Raw genomic sequence first — 24983 nt, 5'->3', positions numbered from 1 at the left:
TTTTTATCTAATTGCTCTTGCTAGGTCTTCCTGTACTATGTCGAATAGAAGTACTGATAGTGGGCGTTCTTGCCTTGTACAGTATCTTAGAGGTAAAGCTTTTAGTTTTCCCCCACTGATTACACTATTATCTGTGGAATTTTCATATATGACCTTTATTGTGTTAAGTAAGCTCTTTCTATACCTTGTTTGTGGGGAGTTTTGATCATGAATTGATATTGAACTTTGTCAAAAGCTAAACTGAATCAAGAAATAAAACACCTGAAGAGACTAATAACAAATAAGAAGATTGAATCAATAATCAAAAGCCCAGGAATAGATGGTTTCATGGGTCAATTATACCGAATATTTTAAAAACAATTAATGCCAACTCTTCTTACTATTACAAAAAGTAAAAGAGAATAAAACAACTCCAAACTCATTTTGTGAGGCAAGTATCAGACTAATACCAAAGCCAGAGAAAGACAACACAAGAAAAGAAAACTACAGGAAAATATTCTTGATGATATAAATGAAAAAGTCTTTAATAAAATGGTAGTAAATTGAATTCATCAGCACATTAAAAGGATTATACACCATGTCTGAGTGGAACTTACTCCTTCGAACAAAGGTGTTTCAATGTATGCAAATTAATTGATGTTATACAACACATTAACAAAATGAAAGAAATACAACACATGATCGACCATCTTAATAGAGAAAAGGCATTGGTCATTATTTTTCTCAATAAGCTCTCTTGTCCTTTCTGTCTCTCTCTTTCCCTCTTAGGACTCCTATAGTGCATGTATTGATTAATTTGATGAAGACACAGAAGTCCCTTAGGCTTTCTTCACACCTTTTCATTCTTTTTTTGTTTTTGCTTCTGTGATAGGATAATTTCAAATGTTCTTCCTGTCTTCGAGTTTGCTGACTCTCTCTTCTAGTTGATAAAGTCTATTATTACACTTTTCTAGTGAATTATTCAGTCTGGCTATTTTATTTTTCAGCTCCAAAATTTCTGTATTTTTTTCTATCTTTATTTGGAAATTTCTGACTTATTCATAAATAGTTTTCCGGAACTTACTAATTATCTTTATGATCATAATTTGAATTCTTTATTAGGTAATGAAACCCCTTTTTCTTTTGGTGTTTTCTTTTGTTTCCTGTGTATGTGTGTGTGTGTGTGTTTAATGCCCTCAACAGTGTGGGTATCTGCATATTTGAAAAAACAGTGCTTTTTCTTAGTTTCTATGGACTGGCTTCATATATGGGAAGACCTTCACCAATTACCCTAGCTAGAGATTCTGGTGGGCCTCTCAAAAGTTTTTGGTGGATGTGTCTTTTCTCCAAACTTGTCCATGTAAATTCATAATTATAAGAATTTGTTGGTTTATTTTTTCAGGAGTTTATGATGTCTTGCTCCCTCTGGTGTCTGTTATCTTGTAGTTCCTGTGAAGAAGCAGCATATGCTGGTCCCCAGGCATCCAGAGTGTACTATATCCTGTCAGTACTTAGAGACAGGCAAGACAAAAACCAGTCCCTTGGGGAGCTCCCTGAAAAGTCTGAATGTTAGATATATGTTTTATTTTTCTCTTTCCCTCTTGCATGCTTCGACTCTTTCCCTTCCCAGGGAGAAGGAAGGATTTGGGTGTTCTCGCTTGCTCAGTGCTGAACCAGGGGAAGCACTTTGGCTAATAGAGCGTGCTAGTTCAAACCGCGGACTATATTCTCAGGGTTCCCAGACCTGGGCCCTTTTCCAATCAGTGCTCGTACTCAGTACAGTAATTGGTACCTTGGGCAGCCCCCTAAATAGTCTGAACTTTGGACATATGGTCCAGTCCTCTCCTTCCCTTCTTAGGGAGAAGCTGGGAGTTCTGGTTTTTCTCATGATTGTGTGGCACGGAGTAGGGGGAAGAGATTATGAGCAAGGTGTCATTTTATTCATTTTGGCTTTTGTCCCTATCATCTCAGTGGCAAGAGCCTTTCAACAGGTTTCTGGATTTCTAACAAAAGAAATTGGTCCATGTTGTTGAATCAGCATGTCTGTGAGGAGAAGGAGGGTCCAGGTTTCCTTTTTTGCCTCTTGCTGATCCAGATACAGCAACTTTGAGGAAAAACAGAACTTTTCCTTTTTTTTTTTTTTTAATTTTTTTTTTTTCAACGTTTATTTATTTTGGGGACAGAGAGAGACAGAGCATGAACGGGGGAGGGGCAGAGAGAGAAGGAGACACAGGATCTGAAACAGGCTCCAGGCTCTGAGCCATCAGCCCAGAGCCTGACGCGGGGCTCGAACTCACGGACCGCGAGATCGTGACCTGGCTGAAGTCGGACGCTTAACCGACTGCGCCACCCAGGCGCCCCAAAACAGAACTTTTCAAACTGACCTAACATCATATGGAAAATTAGAATAGTCCTATGTTTGTGAAATAAAGTAATTTGAAACTTCTCCATAAAATAAACCCTTAGGCCCACATTGTTTAATTAGTATATTCTATAAAAAAATTAAAGCAAAATAACATCAATTTTACCCAAACTCCTTCAGAGAATGTAAAAAAAGGATTATTTTTTTTTTAAAAAGCCTATGTATCTTGATATCAAAATTTGGCAAGGACATTACCAAAAAGAAAAAGAAAGAAAGAAAGAAAGGAAGAAAGAAAGAAAGAAAGGAGGAAAACTAGAAAAAAAAAACAACAACTAGAAACCAATATCCCTCTGGGACATAAAATTTTAAATAATTAACAAAACATTAGCAGATGAAATCTAGCAATATATAATAAGAACAATATATCATGAGAATACACTTATCTTGATAAGCACTGAGTGATATATGGAATTGTTAAATCACTATATTGTACAACTGAACCAATATAACACTGTTTGTTAACTACACTGGAATTCAAATTTAAAAAAGAATAAGAAAGAAAGAAAGAAAGAAAGAAAGAAAGAAAGAAATTAAACAAATATATATATTATGACCAAGACAGATTTAGCTTAGGGATGAAAGATACTTATAACATTCAAAAATCTATCATTACAGAGGTGCCTGGGTAGCTCAGTTGGTTGAACTTCCAGCTCTTTGTCTTGGCTCAGGTCATGAACTAACAGTTCATAGGATGGAGCCCTGCTTGGGATTCTCTCTTTCCCTCTCTCTGTCTCTCATCCATGCTCTTTCTCTCTCTTTCTCTCAAAATAAATAAATAAATTAAAAAATATATATATATCTATCATTCCAATTAAAAGCATTAAGTAAAAAAACTATATAATTTTCTCTGTGGACTTCAAAACATGTTCAATGACGTTTGAAAAAAATTAAAAAATATTCATTCCACTCATAATAGAAAAAAACTTCAATAAGCAAATAGTATTCATACAGTATGTGTGTGTGTGTGTGTGTGTGTGTGTAGGCCCTCATCTATTCTATACATTGTCATCTTAGAGGAACTAATTGATATATATTAGATAGATAAATAGATGAAAGCAGGAAATCAAATTGTCTTTATCTGCATGTGACATAATTATATATGCAGAAAATCTAAAAGAGCATACAAACCACTTGTTAGAACAATTGAGTGAATTTGAAAAGGTCAAGAACAATATGCAAAAATCAATTGTACTTAGATACCAGAAACATCTATTAGAAAGTGAATTTAATTTTTTTTAATGTTTATTTTTGACAGAGAGAGACAGAGCATGAGTGGGGGAGGGGCAGAGAGAGAGGGAGACACAGAATCCAAAGCAGGCTCCAGGCTCTGCTGTGTGAGCACAGAGCCCCATGCGGGGCTCAAACTCACAGACCGTGAGATCATGACCTGAGCTGAAGTCGGATGCTCAATGACTGAGCCACGCAGGCGCCCCAGTTAGAAAAAGAATTTAAAGGAGATTACTATCTATGAAAATATACCATAGAACAATTTTCAAGACTTCCATAGTGAACGCTAACCAAAAAACTTTTAGACAACTTGAACAAATAACTACATTTATGGAGTTATATTTATAGTCATAAATTACATAACTCAACATAAGATATAATTTCTTTGCAAATTGACCTAAAGATTCAATGCAATGAGAATCAATAACTCAGGAGGTTTTGATTCTAGTTTCAAAAAATAAAATGCAGAAGATCTGGACTAGCCAAAAAAATCCATTAAAAAATATTTATTTCAGGGGCAGCTGGGTGGCTCAGTCGGTTAAGCACCCAACTTCACTCAGGTCATGATCTCACAGTTCGTGGGTTCCAGCCCCGTGTCAGGCTCTGTGCTGACAGCTCAGAGCCTGGAGCCTGCTTTAGATTCTGTGTCTCCATCTCTCTGCCCCTCATCTGCTCACGTTCTGTCTCTCTCTCTCTCTCTCTCTCTCTCTCAAAAATAAACAAACATTAAAAAAATTTTAAGAAAGGGTGCACCTGGGTGGCTCAGTCGGTTAAGCATCTGACTTCAGCTCAGGTCATGATGTCACAGTCTGTGAGTTTGAGCCCCACATCAGGCTCTGTGCTGACAACTCAGAGCCTGGAGCCTGCTTGGGATTCTGTGTCTCCCTCTCTTTCTGCCCGTCCCCTGCTCATGCTCTGTCTCAAAAATAAATAAAAACATTTAAAAAATTAAAAAAAAATAAACACTAAAAAAAACTAAAAAAAAATTATGTCAACTAATGGTGTTGGAACAACAGAATATTTATATACAAAAAATTTAAAAGAAAGAAAGGAAAAGGTTTTTACTAAATAATATAAAAATTAATTGAAGGTGAATCATAAAATAAAATGCAAAATCTATAAAATTTTCTAGCAGGAAACAAACTGTCTTCCTGAACTTGGTATAAGCAAAGTTTTCTTAAGCATAACACTGAAATGTCCCAAATATGTAAAAAAAAAGTTGATATATTAATCTTTAAAATTAAACATTCTTTATCAAATACATCATTAAGGAAGTAAAAACAAAACCAAAACAAAACAAACCAGAGACTGGAAAAATATTCTTAGTATACATACTTGAAACAGTATTTGTATCCAGAATCAATCAACAGCTGATACTAGTCAGTAATAAAAAGAAAATCAAATTTAAAAAAAAAGCTTTCCAAGTCTTGAATAGGCACATCAGAAAAGATATGTGAATAGCAGTTATTATAATAAGGAAAATACAAATTGAATCCACATGTGATATCACATCTACTAAAATAGCAAAGAAAATGCTGCTGAGAATGTGAAGCAACAACAAATTTCATTATGCTGATGAAAATGGAAAATGGAAAACCACCTTGGAAAACTATGTAGCAGTTTCTAATAAGTTACTACATAACAATTCCACCCTTAGCCAAATACCTAAGAAAAATGTACTCAAATGTCTACACAAAGATTTAGACCAATGTTCATAGAAGCTTTATTCATACATGTCAAAAGCTGGAAACAAACTAAATGTTTATTGATGGTTTAAGGAGAATGGTTAAACAACAAAATTGGTATGCTTATGTAATGAAAACTTATCGAACCATAAGAAGAAAAACATTTTTGGGGCGCCTGGGTGGTGCAGTTGGTTAAACGTCCGACTTCAGCCAGGTCACGATCTCGCGGTCCGTGAGTTCGAGCCCCGCGTCAGGCTCTGGGCTGATGGCTCAGAGCCTGGAGCCTGTTTCCGATTCTGTGTCTCCCTCTCTCTCTGCCCCTCCCCCGTTCATGCTCTGTCTCTCTCTGTCCCAAAAATAAATAAACGTTAAAAAAAAAAAAAAAAAACATTTTTAATAATGCAACGTGGACGAATCCCCAAAACACTATGTTGTATGAAAGAAGCCAGAACCCTAAGCATACATATTGTATGATTCCATTTGTATTAAGACCAGACCCAACTAATCTATGGTGATAAAAATCAAAATAGTGGCTGACTCTGGGTGACAGGGGATTGAAAAGAGGCAAAGGGAACATTCTGAATGATGTAAATGTTTTCTATCTTAATCTATGTTATAATAAATTTTATTAATCTTGTGTGGCGACTATTTGTTCTGTCACTGGCTCCTTGAGTGCCAACACCACCCCCGCCCTTGCTTGTTTTGAACTTTTACGTAGCTACTTCCCTTTTCTGGGTACCCATCCTCAACATGTGTGTTGAAGTAATAAATCTCATGATGACTTCCATATTTTGTCCCTTTCCTCTTTTCCACGCTGATTCTGTTACAAATTATCTAATGTGAATGCTTCCAGGGTACTACAAACTACCCCACCCATGACTCTCAATAAAGGTATTTGCCCATTGCCCATAGAACATTCCTCCGCTTCTTCTTTGACTGTTATGATCAAACTTTGGGCTCTTGGTGACTTTGGGTGGCCATCTGAGCCTACTGTGCCTCCCTTTTTAGAACCTGTGAATATAATAAATCCTTTAATTTTACGTGCTTTTCAGAGTGATTTCACTGCCGCGCTGGAAATTATCCTTAAAGAACCCACAAGGGGGCGTCTCTCTTCCATTTACAACATGACTCTCTAACAAAATTTATGTAGTTTCCTGTATATGAATTATATTAAGTCCTGTTTCCATATGAAATTAAATATTGAAAAAAATACTGGTCAAGTGTGCTTACAGACTTTAATGTGAATAACTGTTATTTCATTCATAACTTTACAATTATGTAACAACCATACCTCACTTTTTTGTAATTTTTTTTTATGTAACAACATCTCTTACTTTTTTGAGAATAATGCGTTATTTTTCCAAAATCATGAGATGGATGCGTAGTCTTTCTTTTAAAATAATGTATGCATTGTAGACGATACACTTCCCTCTCAGTCAGCCATTAGCTGAATCCGAGAAATTTTATCATTTTTAAACCATTATTCAAGTAAAAATAGTTTCTAGTTTCTATTTTGATGGTGTTTTTTGACCTATGAATTATATAAACCTATGTCTTAATTTTCAAACATACAGAGATTTCTCAGTGAACTTTTGGTTATTTACTTGTCTTATTTTACCTGGTTTAAAAAATATTTTCTGTAGGATTTAATCTTATAAAATTTTTCAGATTTGATTATGGGCCTGCACATACCTATATGGTAAATTTTTGTGAATTTTCCAGTGTACTTGTAAACAATATGTATTTTGAAATTGATGAGCTTGATAATCTATATATCTTAATTAGATCAAGTTCATTAATCTTGTTTTTAAAATTGCTTATGTATTTAGTGATTTGGGACTAGCTGTTCTGTTAGTGAGATTTTAAATAAAAACAAAAAAATTTCAGTCTAATTGTGGGTATGTATCTGTGTCTTTTGTGTTCCATCTACATCAGTTTTTGCTTTACACTGTTTGAGGTTATGTTGTTTAATGTATAGAAAATTTAATATCGTCATATCTTCCTGGTAAGTTAAACACTTTGTGTTATAAAGTATTCCCCTTTTATCTTTGTGATAATTTGTTTTATGCCAACTTGGCTTAGCTATAGTACCCACTTATTCACTTAAACACTAATCGCAGTTGTCTTGAAGAGATTTTGTAGATTAGTTAATACCTATACTTAGTTTGCATTAAGTAATAGAAATTAAGTGGGATAATTTGAGTGGGCTTCATCTAATCAGTTGAAAGGCCTTAAGAGCAAAAACCTAAGTTTTTCTAAAAAAAAAATTTTGCCCGTAAACTGCAACATTAGATCCTGTCAAGAGTTTCCAGTTTTCTAGCTTGCCCTCCAGATTTCAGATTTTCTAGCCCCAACAATCATGAGAGCCCATTTCTTGATATCTATCTGTTTATCTCTCTATCTATCTATCTATCTATCCATCCATCCATCCATCTGTCTATCCATCTATTTATCTATCTCCTTATTGGATCTGTTACTCTGGAGAACTCTGATACAATAAAATACTATTTGCCTCACAGTCTGCACTACTTGATATTTATACAGCTATGTTAGAGGCACAGAAATATCCTGAATCACCTTAATTTCTTTTGGGGGTTATGAGCATTTTCCCATAAGATAATAATAAATGTCAAATTAGTTACCATGAACAGTTTTAAGAAAATTCCTGACACAAGTGAATGGTCAGGAAAACTTGGATATTATTTTTTAAATTTTATTTATTTTATTCTTTTTATTTTTTTTAAGTTTATTTATATATTTTGAGAGAGAAAGTATAAGATGGGGAGTGGCAGGGAGAGAAGGGGAGACAGAGAATCCCAGGCAGGCCCTGCACTGTCAGTGTAGTACATGATGTGGGGCTCGAACTCACAAACCACGAGATCACAAGCAGAGCATAAGTCAGATGATTAACTGAATAAGCCATCTAGTCACCCCTGGATATTATTAATGTAAACCAAAAACAGTGGAAAACATAATCACCAAAATATTAATGGTAAATGCCAGTGGATATTGATATTTCAATAATTTTCTTCATTCTTCTTATATGTTCTAGGTCACTTAACTTTTTTTAGCTGAAACCTCTTTTACTTTTAAAACAAAGCTACTCTCTACATAGACTAGCATAACATAATAATAAAGAGGAACTTGGATTACTATATACGGTAACATGTTGTGAGGGAACAAATTTGTTTATCATCGTCCTGGATAAAAGTTCTTTTGCAGGTTTATTCATAATAGTTCTTTTTTTATTATTATTTATAATAGTTCTGGCATTGTGCTCAGTGAAAAGAAAAATGGGATTTCCAGATGTAGATGTTCACCAAGCAATTGGAAATGTACTTTATAGCTATGGAGATAACCCAGGCAATACAATCATTACATACAAGAGTTCAGCCAAGTCATCAAACAAGTGATATATGCAAGGCAGTCAGATTCGTATCCGTCAGAGCTGGGAGGTTATGGAGCAAAAAGCTGAGTTTTGACTTTCAGGAGCTTTCTTTCACAATGACCTGGCCACAGGTAAAAAGATAAAGGAAAAGATAAAGAATCGATAGAGGATAGTACGATTAAGATGCTTTTCTGACCCCTTGTGCAAAGGGATTTTCAATGAGATGTGGTTATTGCTGAAGAAAAATCAAGATAAATGAGGACTGAAAATGTTTCCAAAATATGAAAATATGAAAAGGGTTAAAATGTGAAGGTAGAGATAAATAGGTAGAGAGAAAAGTAGGATGCTAAAATATTACTGTTTCTGGAGTCGAAGGTAGGATGGATTTAATAAACAAGCAGAGTCAAGAAGAAGTTGTATCAAACCATGCTTCTTAAAAAAACATCAAGCCTCAGAAACTTTTCTGAGATAGAATTATCTAAAACTTCATTACATGTATCTGTCTTGACTCACTGATGGAAAACAAATCCAGGTAAAAAGAGTGAAAAATCATAGGAATAAACACACATTCTCCAATTCCTAAAATTGTTTTGGTTATGTTTGCCTTCCATGTAGTTATGATAATCCAACATGATATTCTTATTTGTGTTTTTGCCTTGGGCCTGGTTTCAAAAATATCAGCTTCATGGATTATTCATTCTGAAGCTTAGCCATGTGTTTTCCTGTGTAATTTTAGTTTCAATTTCCCTTAGTTTTATTATAAGGAGAACATATTCTTGTAAAACTGCATGTTAAAAAAGAAAAAAAAAAGAATCCATGATTCAAGGGAAAGAATAGTGTAAGAAATATTCTAGAATGCAGAGTCATGTACCAGGAAGTTATTTCAAGTACTCATAAGCTGGATGACAAAACTGCATTCTTACAATGCACTGCACACTAACTCCTCATTTCTCCTTTTGATCATCATAAGGAACGATACAGTTTCTCCTTTTCCTTCAGCTTTATTAGTGAGATCAAACAATTCCTGTAAGTGACCACAGAACTACATGCACCCCAAAGAACTTGCCAAATGCAGTTTTAATTTGCATTTTGGAAGAAACATTTTCAGGATGTTTTATCCTTTATTCAAACTTTTAACATATTACAAACTCTCCAAATGTGAAGTACTATTGCTTCAACAGTCCTTAGCAGTCAAATATAGTAGAGATACAGAAAAGTCTTCCTAAAAATTACTTCTAAGGAATATGAAGAAGAAAGAACTGTATCACTGAGAACACAGATAAAAGACTGAATAAGAAAAATGGGCATGTAGAGAGGTACTGTCTTTCTTTTTTTAATTTTTAAAATAATTTTTTAATGTTTATTTTTTAGAGACAGAGAGACGGAGCATGAGCTGGAGTGGGACAGAGAGAGAGGAAGACACAGAATCCGAAACAGGCACCAGGCTCTAAGCTGTCAGCACAGAGCCTGACACGGGGCTCAAACCCTCGAAGGGTGAGATCATGACTTGAGTTGAAGTCGGACGCTTAACTGACTGAGCCACCCAGGTGCCCCAAGAGGTCCTGTCTTAATTCCTCACCTGCTTCCATTTTTTTCTACATCAATTATTGCCTACATTAGTTCAATGTAGCATGGTTTACATTTCACGGTTGCTGAAATAAGACACTACCGTGTTTAAAGAACCCTAGAGACTTAATGGAAAGCCAATGACAGTAACAGTGAAGGGATATTTTAGGACTTTAGCCTTGGTCAAATTCATTGTCTTATTTCAAAGATTTAAAAGTTCCCATTAAAAAATGTACTTTTCTAGTTACCTATATTCATGGTTTTTGTTATTTCAGTTTCTTTCCCACATTCCCTATGACAGTAAATGAATGATGTTCCCAGTGACAAATACTTCATAGTACCATAAACTTTCAGTTTCTTCATATGATGAATAGAGATGCTTTTGTGGTTTTATTGTTTATCAAATTACAAAGAAAGAAAATGAAACTATTCCAAAAGTGGAAGTCCTTTCTTGCTGCCTACGTGTGTAAGTTTGCAATCATTGGCTATGGCAACCTTTATAATAAATAGATGCTCTGAAAACTCCTTGCACAACAAGAAGGACCAGAGAAGTAGACTGCAAGAATGTCACACAATACGATATTGCCTACAAAAAATTCTTGGAAAAATTTGAAAGAATACCATATAGATGAAGAGGTGGGCTTCGTTCTGCCAACTCCACAGGTAAGACAAAGAACTGATGTATGGGCAAAAATATTTTCTTATCATTACTTACCTGAGAAAGTTAACTTCTGTTGAGCAAATGTGGTTCAGTAATTTTTACTGAACAAATGGATGAAGCAATGCCAAAAGTAGAGCAGAATTTTAATAAATGGTGCATACTTAACTTCCTTAAAATTTTCTGCCTAGAGATTGAGTCTTAAATCCATTTTTTATTTACCTTACACAGATAAGGTAAGTGATGAAATAAGGAAACTATAGAAGTATTTTGGCTTAGTGCAATTGCATTTTGGGGGGGCATTTTGAAAAAAAAAAAAACAACAACAAAGTAATAAATGATCCATGTCAAAGGAACCCCTTTTCTTGGTTGATATTACCTTAAATTGTGTGAAGTACATGTTCCTACTTTGATTAGGTTTTTGAGATGGTATATCAAGCAGTTTTGTGTTGTATTAATACTACTTGTTGCTACTAATTGTAAGATTTGGATGAGAGTATGAATTGCCTTTTTTTTTTTTTAAATTTTACAAACTTTGCCTGCAAACAGCAAGACATGTAGAGTAAATGTTTGTCTTTAAAACTACATTTTTTTAAGTTGTATTTCAAAGAATGCCAGGAAAACCATCTTATTATCTATTTCAAATAACAAACATTTATATAGCATCGTTAAGCAATTTACAAATACTAACTTACTCCACCTTCATAACCATCCTAAAAAGTATGTATGTTATTAACCTCATTTTCCTGATGAGAAATTTAAGCCATGCAGAGGGCATCTTTAAATGCACCAAATATATTTTTAGTTAGAGATCTAATCTAACTGTACTTAGAAATAACATCCTGTAGGGGCATCTGGGTGGCTCAGTTGGTTACGTATCCAACTCTTGATTTCTGCTCAGGTCACGATCTCAAGGTTCCTGGGATCTGGGATCGAGCCCTTCTCTCTTACCCTCTGCCCCTCTCCCCAGCTTATGCTCTCTCTCTCTCAAACAACAACAACAAACCCACTAATGTTATTTGCATTTACAAATCACTAATACTTAGACCTGCTCCCCCTCCATACAAGCACACTGCAGTGCCAGGATAAGATGATTTTGGAAATGTACTTATCAATGGTACAACAAGAAGTTGCAAAACTCTATATATAATTTTTCTCCCAGAGTAAATTCTTTTAAAAATTAAGACAATCGTGGCAGTTTTGGAGCTCTAAGAACAGATTCCAAGGCGTAAAGCAAAACAAATGAAAGCAAACAAAAACAAAACAAAACTCTTCCTGGACTACTTAAAAAGTAGTAATTACTACTTAAGATGTTTAGGAAGTTGGATCATATTCTGAAACAAGGAGAACAAATTAGTCATTACTATCATTTCTTCACTGAAGATCTTTCCTAGAAATTATAAGTTCACAATGTTCATTTCATATTTTATCATCAATCAAATTTCTATTCCAAAAGAAAATAATGTCTTCTAGTTCCACATAGATACAAAATACATTCTCTAATCTAGCAGAAGTTGATGACCCTCTGTGTTATTCTTAATTAATTTATATTATACCATTAAGCATCCTCTGAAACAGAAGTATATTATTGATTGAATTTTTGCATCTGTTAAAAGTTCTGTCAAAAGGACGTTAATCACGATATATGACAACAAAAAATATTTCTGTTATTTGGGGAAAATAGTAAAAACCAAAAATTCAGTTGTATTCCAGAGTAAAATGCAGAACAACAACAACAATATATATATATAATATATATTTGTTACTAAAAACACCACTGCACAGCATTTATGTGGTTAGGGAGAAGGTTTCAGAGAAACCAGAGAGGTGACTATCTAGTGAATATACTGCTTGCATATTTCATTGCTAAAAAATCTGCACTAATAGACAAAGACTGGCCAATTATCTGAAGTCCCTGAAAATGTTTGAGTTTTATGTGACGTTTGCCTTTTTGTCTTCTAGCTTACTTATAATACTGATTGTTTTGAAGCTTCAAATTTCATCAATGTTGGTTTGAGTTAATCTTTCTGTTTTTGCTGCATCCCCATAGTTCAGTATTGATGACCTCAAGAACATATCTGGAAACAGCTTAATGAGAAAGGCATGGGGAAAGAGCATATGGGAAGTTGAAGCTCATTTTAGGGCAGTGTCTAGGTCTTTTGTTCACATGTTTTCCTTTGACGTGAAAGTATAAATATGATAAGATCCAAAGAGACACTTTTGTTTGGATTTTATTTGCACTTACTGGGAAAAATATAAGCCTATAGTACCAAAGCAGGCAATTGGTACATACAGGTACAGCATCTCTTACAAGTCCAGTACTGTCCAAGGTTCTGTAAGAAATACAAAATTAAAAGCATGATAAAATCCTTACCATCAAATGGGGTAGTGAGATGTTAAAAGAACATTGATTTTTGAGGGGTGCCTAGGTAGCTCATTCGGTTAAGCATCTGACTTCAGCTCAGGTCATGATCTCACGGTTTGTGAGTTCAAGCCCCGCGTTGGGCTCTGTGCTGACAGCTCAGAGCCTGCAGCTTGCTTCAGATTCTGTGTCTCCCTCCCTCTCTCTCTTCCCCTACACTGCTTGTGCTCTCTCTCTTTCTCTTAGAAATGAGGAATGAATAAGCTTTTTAAAAAAAAGGAAAGAAAGAACATTGATTTTTGAAAGTTGGAAACACTTAAAAGTTCAATCACAATAAACTATATGTACAAAACAATCTCATAAACTGAGCCTTGTTTTCCTTATTCATGAAATGGAGATAACAATCAACTTTTTAGGTCATTATAATATTTAAATAAGAAATTATTGAGCAAAGTGCCTAGTCTACTTACTGACATCTAAGAAATCTCAATTTTCTTCCATTAAAAAAAAATTAGAATCTAGCCAGGAAGAGAAAATAAATAGCAGATAACAATAAATTACTTAACTATGTGAAAGTATAATACACAGGATTTATACTTGGGGATCTAAGTGTATGTTGGAGTAATCAGGATGATTTTAGTGGAACTTTTGAGGTAGCCTGTGTAAAAGAGCAGGTGAGAGTGCTGGAGGAGAGGAAGTCTTGAGCTCTGAGTGTGCAGGTAACAATGCAAGGACTGGGGTTACTGGACAGGTAAGTGTTTGTCAGGACAGCATTACACAGAATTGATCTACAGGCAAGACAGACTATGAATCAGATGCAAAACTATTTCATAAAAATTTTCACTGTGAAATAAATGTCCCGTTTCTTTTTTTCTAGGAGGAACTACCTTACCCTTATGATCAATGGATTTCCATTGCTAAAAACCTGCCTGAACTTATTGACAAAAATGAACTACGTAAAGAAGTTGAGAAGGTTTGGAAAGGCATTACATTCTTCTTTCTGTTAGAGCTTCTTAATGTTTTTCACTTGGCTTTAAAGCTATAATGTCACTCATGTTGATTTGAGTCAATCTCTTTTTTTATTCCCAGTTAAAAATGGTCGGTATTGATGACCTCAAAGACCACAAGTCACAGCGCCTTGCACATCTGGTCCTGGGATATATCACCATGGCGTATGTATGGAACCAAGGTGGTGAAGATGTTTGTGAGGTTTGGAGATTTCCTGGTATTTCTTATGCTATATGACAACTTACATCCAATTTACATTTAACGTAAAAATAATTCTAAAACTATTATAACTAAATTTGGTGATGTTTGTATAACAGAAAATAAAAAGAAGACAATGTTTCATTGACTTAACATGCCAGCTTCTATCATTATTGGATTTTTAATCTTTCACTTACATAACACAGTTGCTCCATCCTGTGGATATAGACATATGTCCTAAGTCTTTCACTTAAATTATATTGTAAGCATTTTTTAGTTACAACACAATCATGCTAGTCATCATTTGAAATCACCTTATAGTTTTTCATTGAGTTACTGGATTTTATTTATTCAATCCTCTGTTTACAAATACTGTACTTGTTTTAATATTTTGCCATTGTAAATGACATTATAATCAATATATTTGAAAATTAAATTTTTTCTCTCTTTATGAGTTTTGGAAGATATGGACATTTTTTTTTTCAACGTTTATTTATTTTTGGGACAGAGAGAGACAGAGCATGAACGGGCGAGGGGCAGAGAGAGAGGGAGACACAGAATTGGAAACAGGCTCCAGGCTCTGAGCCATCAGCCCAGAGCCCGACGCGGGGCTCGAACTCATGGACCGCGAGATCGTGACCTGGCTGAAGTCGGACGCTTAACCGACTGCGCCACCCAGGCGCCCCAAGATATGGACATTTTATGACTCTTCTTACTTAATGCCAAAGTGCTCTCTTACATCAATGTAAATGTAATCTGTCAACACGGAAAAACATATGGGTTTCACTCTACTCTCATCAACAGTAGATAACTTTAGATTTAAAATAATACCATACTGTATTTTAGCTGACAATCCTAATCACATGAAACCAATTGACTGTAATACCTGATCTTTAGACAAGAAACAGATAAAATAGATTCCAGAAGCACCTTCTGCCATTTAATGATTTTTTTTCCTTTTTGACAATTTAATTGGAATTATTATCTTGTCTTTCCACATCCTGTTTAAATACAAAACAACACATATAGTTCCCCTATGTGGTAAGTCATCCTCTTATATGTAAACAAAAGGGAAAATGTGTTCTGCATAATCATGGGAACACCTTTTACTTCTTTATAATTATCAGACTACCATATATAAATTTTGTGATGACACAAAAAAGTTTCAGATTAGTTCTAGCCTTACAACCTAAGCACACAGCCCCACTAGACTTGCTAGAATCTGAGTCTAGCTAAATGTGTAGGTATTGTATAGAAAGATCATCAATAGGGGCACCTGAGTGACTCAGTCAGTTAACCCTACAACTCTTGGTTTCGGCTCAGGTGATGATTTCAGAGTTCATGGTCTGCACTGACGGAGTGGAGCCTGCCTGGGATTCTCTCTCTCTGCACCTGCCCTGCTCACGCACACATGCACACTCTCTCTCTCAAAATAAGTAAATAAATCAAAACAAAATGAAAGATCATCAATAACAAAGGGCAGCATATGCTAAGTGGAGAAGTATGAGAGTCCAGAGGAGTTAAATAGTAGTTGGTATAATAATGAAATGTTTCAAGGAAGAAGTGGGACTTGAATAACTTCTTAAAAGATTGGTACAGCTTATTCAAAGAGGAGAGAAGCAAAAAAGAGAAAGAGAGGACTAGCAAAAAATATGGAGACCAGAATGTACATGGGATAATAAAAAAGATAATAAATTTACCAGACTGGATATCAGAATTATAAAATAAAAATAAAAATATATTTTTAATTTATCTAGTTTTTATATACCACATTATTCTAAAAAGGATTTTAGAAGCCAGCAACAAATACATATACACATATATATGTATATGTATATACATATATATAGAAAATTATATATATATATATGACTATTGAAGTGAGGAAACTATAGGAAATATATATGTGTGTGTGTGTGTGTGTGTGTGTGTGTGTGTGTGTGTGTGCACATATTGTCAATAGTCATACACACACACACACACAAATATATACAACTATTGAAGTGAGGAAAGAGAACAAATGGATAAAAAATAAGATATATCAATATAAGGCGAATTTTGCTTGAGAATGGGTTAGAAATTAGCATCTGAGTTTCTTAGTAGCTGTGTAAATGTCTCTAATAGATTAAGATGGGTTTGAACATTTCCTTTCTTTTTTCCAAGTCATCTCAAATAAATTTTTCAATTAGGCACCTTCCCTTTTGTTTCCCTTTGATCATCCCTTTAAATCAGAAAGAGGCAGAAATTTCCTTTAGAAACAAATGTAAATCATTTGCAAACCAAAATGTTTCACTTTCCAGAGGCATAAGTTCTGCAAGGGCTTTGATAGCCAATGTTACCATGCTAACATTTTGTCTTCTTTGTTAAACCATCATCTCCAGGTGTATTAAATTAATATGAAGCTACTGAGGTTAGAGCTCTCCTGAGCTCTCAGAACTATTGAGTGGGCCACATTGTCATGCCACCTCTCCCACCGTAGCCCACCTCCTACTACCCCAGATGAGCCACACATATTCCAGCCATAGGCTGCTGATGACAAGGATGTTCTTAATTATTACATGGGACAATCTGGTTATAAAATCAGGCAGATAAAGAATAAAAGGTCAGCATTATGATTAATAGAGCAGTTGGAAAACATGGCATGCATGAGTGGCAACAATGGGCACCCTAGGAGAGCGCTTGCCCATCAGGATTGCCCTGTGGGGGTAGGAGCTTTTTAGAATGCGGGCAAACACAGAGCAGAATCCTGAGTAATAGGCTCAGGAAAAGAAAAGTTGAGAACAAAGGAAACTGAGCATGATTTTATCCTTGTATTTCCTATGGATGAAAAATTCCTTGCATAGAGGAATTGCCCAACAAATATTCATGGGGTGGACACATGAGTGAATAAGTAAGTGACTACAAGTAACCACAGACCGTTGAAAGTCAAGGATACATCCTTTGTTCCTTGAACCCTTTACCTCCTTTTTCTCTCTCTGACTAGATTATGTCCACATCAACCCACATCTAAAACATAAACATTTAATAATTCCCAGGACTAAGTTGTGAAATGAGGAAGAGAAAATTATAGTGGTTTGGTTTCAGAATGCCATGATGTAGAACAGCTAATGTTCTGGCACCCAGAAAGCAGAGGAAAAGGTAAGATACTTCAAAGGCTAATACTAAATACTGTGTTTTAATTAGGTCTTGCCAAAGAATATTGCTGTTCCTTACTGTGAACTGTCTAAGAAGCTGGATCTGCCTCCTATTCTGGTTTATGCAGATTGTGTCTTGGCAAACTGGAAGAAAAAGGATCCCAATGGGTATGTAAATTGTGATTATAGCAGGAATTAAAGAAGTACATGCTTGGGGCACTTGGGTGGCTCAGTCAGTTGAGTGTCGTGGTTGACCAGTTTGAGCCCTACATCGGGCTCTATGCTGACAGCTTAGAGCCTGGAGCCTGCTTCAGATTCTGTGTGTCTCTCTCTCTCTGCCCACCCCTGCTTATGCTCTGTCTCTCTCTGTCTCAAAAATAAAATAAACATTATTATTATTTTTTAAAGAAGTGCATGCTATTTATGTCAATAGGGAGTTAGTCATTGGTTCAGTTTTCAGCAGCACAGCTTTCTTCTCTTTCTTGGGGGTATGTTTTCCTCTGCCGGTATATACAAGAGAGAAAGGTGTATAATTAACATACAATGAAATGTGCCATCCTGACTGTTCGGTTGGGGGATTTTGACTGTTCTACACACATGGATAGCCTGTGACGAGATACAGACTATCACCTCTATGGTTCTTTCTATTCAATTCTCTTCTCTACCTCCAGGTACACACATTCTGATTGGTCATTTTAAAAATTAATTTTTGGGGCGCCTGGGTGGTGCAGTCGGTTAAGCATCCGACTTCAGCCAGGTCACGATCTCGCGGTCCGTGAGTTCGAGCCCCGCGTCAGGCTCTGGGCTGATGGCTCAGAGCCTGGAGCCTGTTTCCGATTCTGTGTCTCCCTCTCTCTCTGCTCCTCCCCCGTTCATGCTCTCTCTCTGCCCTAAAAATAAATAAACGTTGAAAAAAAAAATTAAAAAAAAAATAATTTTTTCTGCTATTGGATTTCATATTAGTGCGATTATAGAGCAAGTATTCTTGTGTCTGGCTTTTTTTTCGGGTAACATGTTTTGGAGATTCTACAACTTTAATGTTTATCTCTCCAGTTAAGAGTAAACACATTTTCGGCAGTGGAAAGGAAAATGCCCAGGCCCTCAGTGCAGCCTGTCGAGGGACTAGGCCCCTGCTATCATTTTAGCAGTGGGATTTGATACCCTAAGGGGACAAGAGACATAGGGTGTCCCAGGGCTCTGGGTGTGTTTCTGCAGAGGAATACTGTAGACCCAGGAACCATAAAATGAAAGGATTTGATCTAGAAAAGTTTATTAGGAATGACTAGTTTTGACTAACCTTCTGTGTTCCTTGAATATTTAATTTTTTTTTTTTTTTTTACTTAAAATGTCCTAAGTGTTTGCAATGCCTAGTTGATAAATATTTTTTAAAAAACATATATATTTTTCTTTTTTTTACTTCTATCTTACCTTTGATAGATCAGTAGTATTAAATTGAATAATAATAACTCAAAACCACTTTTTGAGTTTTTAACTGATTTTCGTTTTCTTTTCCAACTGGCCCACTGTTTGATGGCTGCTTTCATAAGGCCCATGACTTATGAGTAAGTATTTGATCACTTTATTCTAAGGATTATTTTTTATTCAAAGTAAATATAGGTTTATCAGTATCATCCAAATGTACTTTTTAAGAGACCAATTGAATTCAGGCAAAAAATAACTCAAGTAATTTTTTAAAGAGCAAATAATCCAAATCCTTAATTAGATCTCAGACTATCATAGGACCATGTCTGCTTGATATCATAGCTATATTTACATGCAAAAATAACACCTGCATATATAAAATGTGATTAAAAATGCACAAATACAAAATGCACATCCATCTGTGTGTCTTTGACTTAATAATCTCAGTGGCCAGAAACATAAACTTGTTCTTTTTGGCCCAATCCTTACTATTTTTGATCTATGTACTGAGAGGAGGCTAAAAGCTAGGGAAACAAAGGTAAATATCATAGGAATAAGCTTGCTTTGGTGCAGAAAGTGGATACAGGCAAATTATGTAAATTGCTCCTTGATTAGGAAGAGGGCAAGAGGAGCTCTAACCAAATAAAAGGGATGAAGAAGGAATTCCTGTAGCAGGTTACTTAAGCTGAGTTCCAAAGAGTGAGTAGGAAAGAATTAGCTACAAGAAAAAAATGAGTGTTCATAGTGGAGGATACAGCAAGAGTAAGGGCCTCAAAGTGATGAAAATCTTGATGTATTATCAGACTGAAGGAAGGCTAGTGTCGTTGATAAGTAGTGACTGATGCAAGTAGTAGTGTGGTAAAGGGAGGAAGAAATAAATTTAGCAAAAAGATTATGTAGGACTTTTGGCTATGATAAGGGGTTTAAATAATATCTTCAGATCAGTGGACAGCTATGGAAGGCTTTTACATGGGGAGATGGTATCATCAGTCCCATTTTACAGCTGAGAACACTGAGGCAGAAACATAAAATATCTAGGTCAAGGTCACACAACAAGTAAACTTGCACAAATGGTCTGGCTTCGGAGACTATGAATTTAACCACCATGAACTTCATAGATATACAGATACTGAATCCTTGGTAGCACTAGTGTGAAACTTCACTAAAAAAGAAAATACGGTATAATCAATTATTTGAATTTCCCAATTTCTTTGTAAAGCAAGTAAACCACTGAGAAATTGAATCAGGTTCACAGATAAAAATATAGATATGAATATATTTATTTAAAGCAAAAAGCCTGCTTAAAATTATACCTCACAGATGTCTCTATAAGCATCAAATATGTATAAATCTATAAATATGGTAATATATATGCATGTGAAAAATTAATGAGACAATAGAAACAGAAATGTTCTTGGAATTTCTGGTTCCAAAATTCTAAAATAGAATTTAAAGTCCCAGCTTAATTTACCATTAGATCTTAGACGATGGACCTAACACTCATATTCCCAACAATGTAATAGAGATAGTAAAACCTAGCATACTTATCCCACAAGATTATTTCGAAACTAAAATAGAATAAAAATACTTGAAAACTACAAAGCACTCAAACAAATACGCCAGTATTTTTGCTAAATTCTTGACTCACTTGACTTATTTTCTTAGGAACATGGAGATTCTGTTTTCGTTTCCTGGGGGAGACTGCGGTAAAGGATTTTTCCTGGTTTCTCTGTTGGTGGAAATAGCAGCGGCTTCTGCAATCAAAGTAAGTCTATCCATGCTGGCAAATTTGTATCTTGATTTCCATAAGCAGAGCAATCATTCTATATTATGCATGAAATAACTTTATCCTGATTCAATAGAGCATTCAATTATTTAATTGGATATAAGGGTTCATCTGGTAGAAAAAAGTATTTTATTTATTTTTGTGTCTCATCTAAAATATAAAGCGTAGGACCCACACATTTAGAATAAAGTTTGAAACCTCAAAAAAAGAGATACATTTTTAATACAAGTTGTCATTGGAACTAGATCACAGAGCGATATAAATCTAATGGTTTTGACTATTAGAATTAGAAATAAAACTATACAAAACTATATAAACTTATCTCTAAATGTTAAATAAATAAAAATAAACCCAAGCTTAATTAAATGCAAGGAAATTAAGTCAAACAATACGAGGGTACTCACCAAAACAAAAGAAGTGGAAATCCCACATTTAATTTGGGGATTAAGAATTAGAAGAAGTTTATTCTATGCCAATATTTAGTGCTAAGAAATCTTAAATGTTTACTTTTTTTTTTTAAGGTAATTCCTGATTTATTGAATGCAGTAAAATGTGAGGACCACAATACTCTGCAAAGGGCGCTGCGTTACATAGCTTCTTGTCTGAAACAAGCCCAGGAAGAGTTTAAACAAATTCATGGCAAGTATTGTATGCCAGGCAACATTCAAGGCTGGCAGTCACAAGTTTCTGATTACCTGAAACGTAGAGTTGTTAAACAAATAGAAAAAAAAAAAAAAAAAAAAAAAAAACTCTCACTTAAGTGGGTGTGTTTTCACTTTATCTCACTAAATTATTATACTTTCCTGTGGTAGGTTTCGTTATATTAATTTTATAGATAAAGTAATCTACTGGAGAGATAAGATAAATGGCCCAAGGTTACATAGATAGTAAATTGTGAAGCTAGAATTGGAAGCCAGGTAATTATTTAACTGTCAGGAATGTCCTAGCCTCCCACTGAAAACCATGGAGACAGTTGCTTAAGGTTCAGGCTGTTTTAATTTCTAAAACACTTACCTTCTGCTTGATAAGAACTCCCTAAGAATTCTACTTTTTCACAAGTTAAGTAAGAAACAACAGAGAAAAGCTACTGAGCTCAAAAGTTATTACAAAATTAACAGTTAAAAAAAAGCAGCAATAACCAAAAAAAGTATATAAACAAAGGTCTACCAAAAAAAAAAAATGCGCTCTGCCGGACAGCTTCAACAAATATGTCACTGTGTATCCCTAGGCTTTGAGTTACTGATGATTGGTCATTGGAAAGAAATAGACCTTCAGATAAAAAATGTTAGTAAGCTTTGGGAAGAGAGACATGGGGATGATCCACAGGGAAACAAACCCACAGGGTTCCTGGGGTTGTTGTTTCTGCTTTTCATTTTATTTAGATTTGTTTCTTTCTTTATGTAAGTAGTTTATCTCATGGCAGTAAGCATGTGAAATAGCTTTAAAGAAACATTGGCAGTTTAATTGGTCTCCCTAGGAGGAGTCTGATGTAGGCTTAGGCTCTTTGATATAAGCTGTGTGCTAGCCCTATGGTAGACCCTGCTCAGTGGACATGAGGCTCACTTGGGAGAGCTTCTCCTCAGGGACTTTTTCTGCACAGATGGACCTAATGCCTTTCCTGCAGCTTAAGCGAAACCCGCTATCAGTTATTTACAATATCTTGATCTCCTGTGATGGTTCTGATAACTGCTTAATTTAACATACCTTATCTTTTTACAGAATATGTGGACCCGAACACATTTTTCAATGTTCTTCGCATATACTTGTCTGGGTATGTAGTCTTACACCTGAGTTTGTTTTCTCTTAAACATTTATCATAACACATCAAATTCCCACTGATGATCCCCACTATCCATCGGGTTTAGGAAATAATTCATATCTTAAAAAACATGTTGTAGAGAAAGAATAGACTATTCTCTCTGTTATTAGTTGGCCAGGCATGGACTCGACTATGGACAGGAAAGGTAGTCATTTAAAAAAGAGGAATGGAGGTGCCTGGGTGGCTTAGTCAATTGAGCGCCTGACTCTTGCTTTTTGGCTCAGGTCATGATCTCCCAGTTCATGGGATCGAGCCCCATATCAGACTCAGCACTGACAGCACGGAGCCTACCTGGGGTTCTCTCTCTCCCTCTCTCCCTGCCCTTCCCCCACCTCTCTCTCTCTCTCAAGATAAATAAATAAACATTAAAAAGAGAGAACAGAATGATATTTTCTCCAATGCAAAGGTAAGCTTCCATTTATAGAATTCTTATGCCAAATTTTCTCAGAAACATTTTATTTAGCATTCTCAAAAATGAACATGAGTGGAGGGAAGTGTGGAAGAAGAATAATGAAATCTATGTCACGTCACTCTCCATTCACCCTCTATTATAAAATTTTATATCTGAAAATTTGGCAATTAATCTAAATAATGATTTTTTTTCCTTCCTCATCTAGCTGGAAAGGCAACCCCCTGCTGCCAGAGGGTCTGAAGTATGAAGGTGTCTGGGAAACCCCAAAGAAGTTTGCAGGGGGTAGTGCAGCCCAAAGCAGCGTCTTCCAGTGCTTTGATGTTCTGCTGGGCATCCAGCAGAGTTCTGGTGAAGGTGAGTGGATAATGACAAATAATAATAATCTCCTATGTTAATACAATAGTGTTTTAACATCTAAGAAGAAACTTTCCATCAGCATCTCATCTGAGCCTATCTGATACTTTTCAAAGAATCAGTAAGGCAAGATCTTGTTGTCATCACCCCCTTTCACAAACAACCAAGCAGGAACTTTTAAATTTCTTTACAGGTTAAGTGACAAACCCCTTATTAACCAGCTAGAAAGCAGTGAAGCCAGAACCAAAACCCAAGTTCATCACCCTCTCAATCTTGACATTTGAACATGTATATAAGGCCTAATTGGCTGTGATGAAGCCCATAGCACATGTCCTGAAAATGTATGATCAGATTCAGAAAGAGAAAGTCACCAGCAAATGAGATGGGACTGTGAGTTGAAGTTGGGGAAGTGGAGATGTCAGTGACAGGGGAGGCTTGACATTGCTCTTGGTCAGCTGTCTTATTTTCCAGCAGCTCAAATTTTAAAGATGCCCCAAAGTTGAAATATGAGCCACATCCATTATATTCCTTGTAGGGGTAGGAGAAGCTCCAGTAAGAACTTCTTGGTTAATAGTTCATTCATTTATTTAAAAGTTCTCCCTTAAACTCTCCTGGACTCTGTGTCATGATCGGTCAAGTATAGATTATATTCACCCTGTCTGTATCATCAGCTTTTTAGAAGGATCAAATACAGTAGAAAGTGAGAAAGGACACATGAGCAAAAAACTCTATTATGAAAGAATGAGTTCAGCTCATGGGGCTTTCAGAATTAAGCCTGTATTACAATAATTACCATTACTAGATCAAGACGAGTAGTCTTCTAACAGGGTGGTTGTGAACTCAGTGCCTCATGTTTTAGTGGTGGCTTGTGATCTCCCACCCACTATGACCTCACTCTGACCTTCTCCCCTAGATTGGGGAATGTTTTGGTTTCCCTACTAACTAATCTTTCTCTTGTTCCTTCAGAATCTTCTTTCAAATTCCTTCAGGAAATGAGAGAATATATGCCATTAGCTCACCGGAAATTTCTCCAGTCATTAGAGTCAGCCCCCTCAGTCCGTGAGTTTGTTATTTCAAAAGGTGATGCTAAACTGAAGGCAGATTATAATGAATGTGTGAAAGCTATGGCTGACCTGAGAAAATACCATTTGAAAATAGTAGCCAAGTACATCGTGATTCCTTCAAAGAACAAGCACAAGCCAAACTCACCATCTGAAGAAACATCAGAACCAGAAAATAAAGGAACTGGAGGCACTAGTGTCATGACTTTCCTGAAGAGTGTTAGAAACACAACTGAGAAATTCCTGCTGAACGTTGACTAATGTAACTTGGCATTTCGTAAAGACCAAGATGTCTATATATGGCTATATATGTCTATATTGCTCATTGTATCAGACCCACGAATTAATAATACACAACTTTTTAATAGTACTTATAAAAGATTTCAAAGTGTTTTTCCAATATCTGTTCCTTCCTTGTAAGAATGGAATTATAATAAAATTAGAATATTTTATTGTAATTAAAATGATGACATTCAATAAATATTGATATGATATAATAAAA

General features: G+C 35.4%; 1 protein-coding gene and 1 long non-coding RNA gene across 2 annotated transcripts; one reads left to right on the top strand and one right to left on the bottom strand.

The window, feature by feature from the left end:
• Positions 1 to 505: 505 nt before the first annotated feature.
• LOC123588562 lies at positions 506 to 13432 on the bottom strand. Its single transcript, XR_006707908.1, has 2 exons — positions 13171 to 13432; positions 506 to 2083 (listed from the first exon to the last, which is right to left on the bottom strand). It is a non-coding gene; the product is annotated as an uncharacterized LOC123588562 (long non-coding RNA).
• On the top strand, positions 10788 to 24983 carry IDO1 (indoleamine 2,3-dioxygenase 1). The gene is made up of 10 exons (XM_045459708.1): positions 10788 to 10930; positions 14165 to 14260; positions 14377 to 14496; positions 17677 to 17795; positions 19175 to 19189; positions 20715 to 20814; positions 21357 to 21474; positions 22555 to 22606; positions 23272 to 23420; positions 24387 to 24983. The coding sequence occupies exons 1-10, from the start codon at positions 10832 to 10834 to the stop codon at positions 24740 to 24742; spliced, it is 1224 nt and encodes a 407-aa protein (XP_045315664.1). The 5' UTR covers positions 10788 to 10831; the 3' UTR covers positions 24743 to 24983.

Source organism: Leopardus geoffroyi, chromosome B1, assembly GCF_018350155.1.
Source record: "Leopardus geoffroyi isolate Oge1 chromosome B1, O.geoffroyi_Oge1_pat1.0, whole genome shotgun sequence".
Taxonomy (NCBI): domain Eukaryota; kingdom Metazoa; phylum Chordata; class Mammalia; order Carnivora; family Felidae; genus Leopardus; species Leopardus geoffroyi.
The sequence above is the reverse complement of the archived record's forward strand: the minus strand, read 5'-3'. Positions and strand labels throughout refer to the sequence as shown.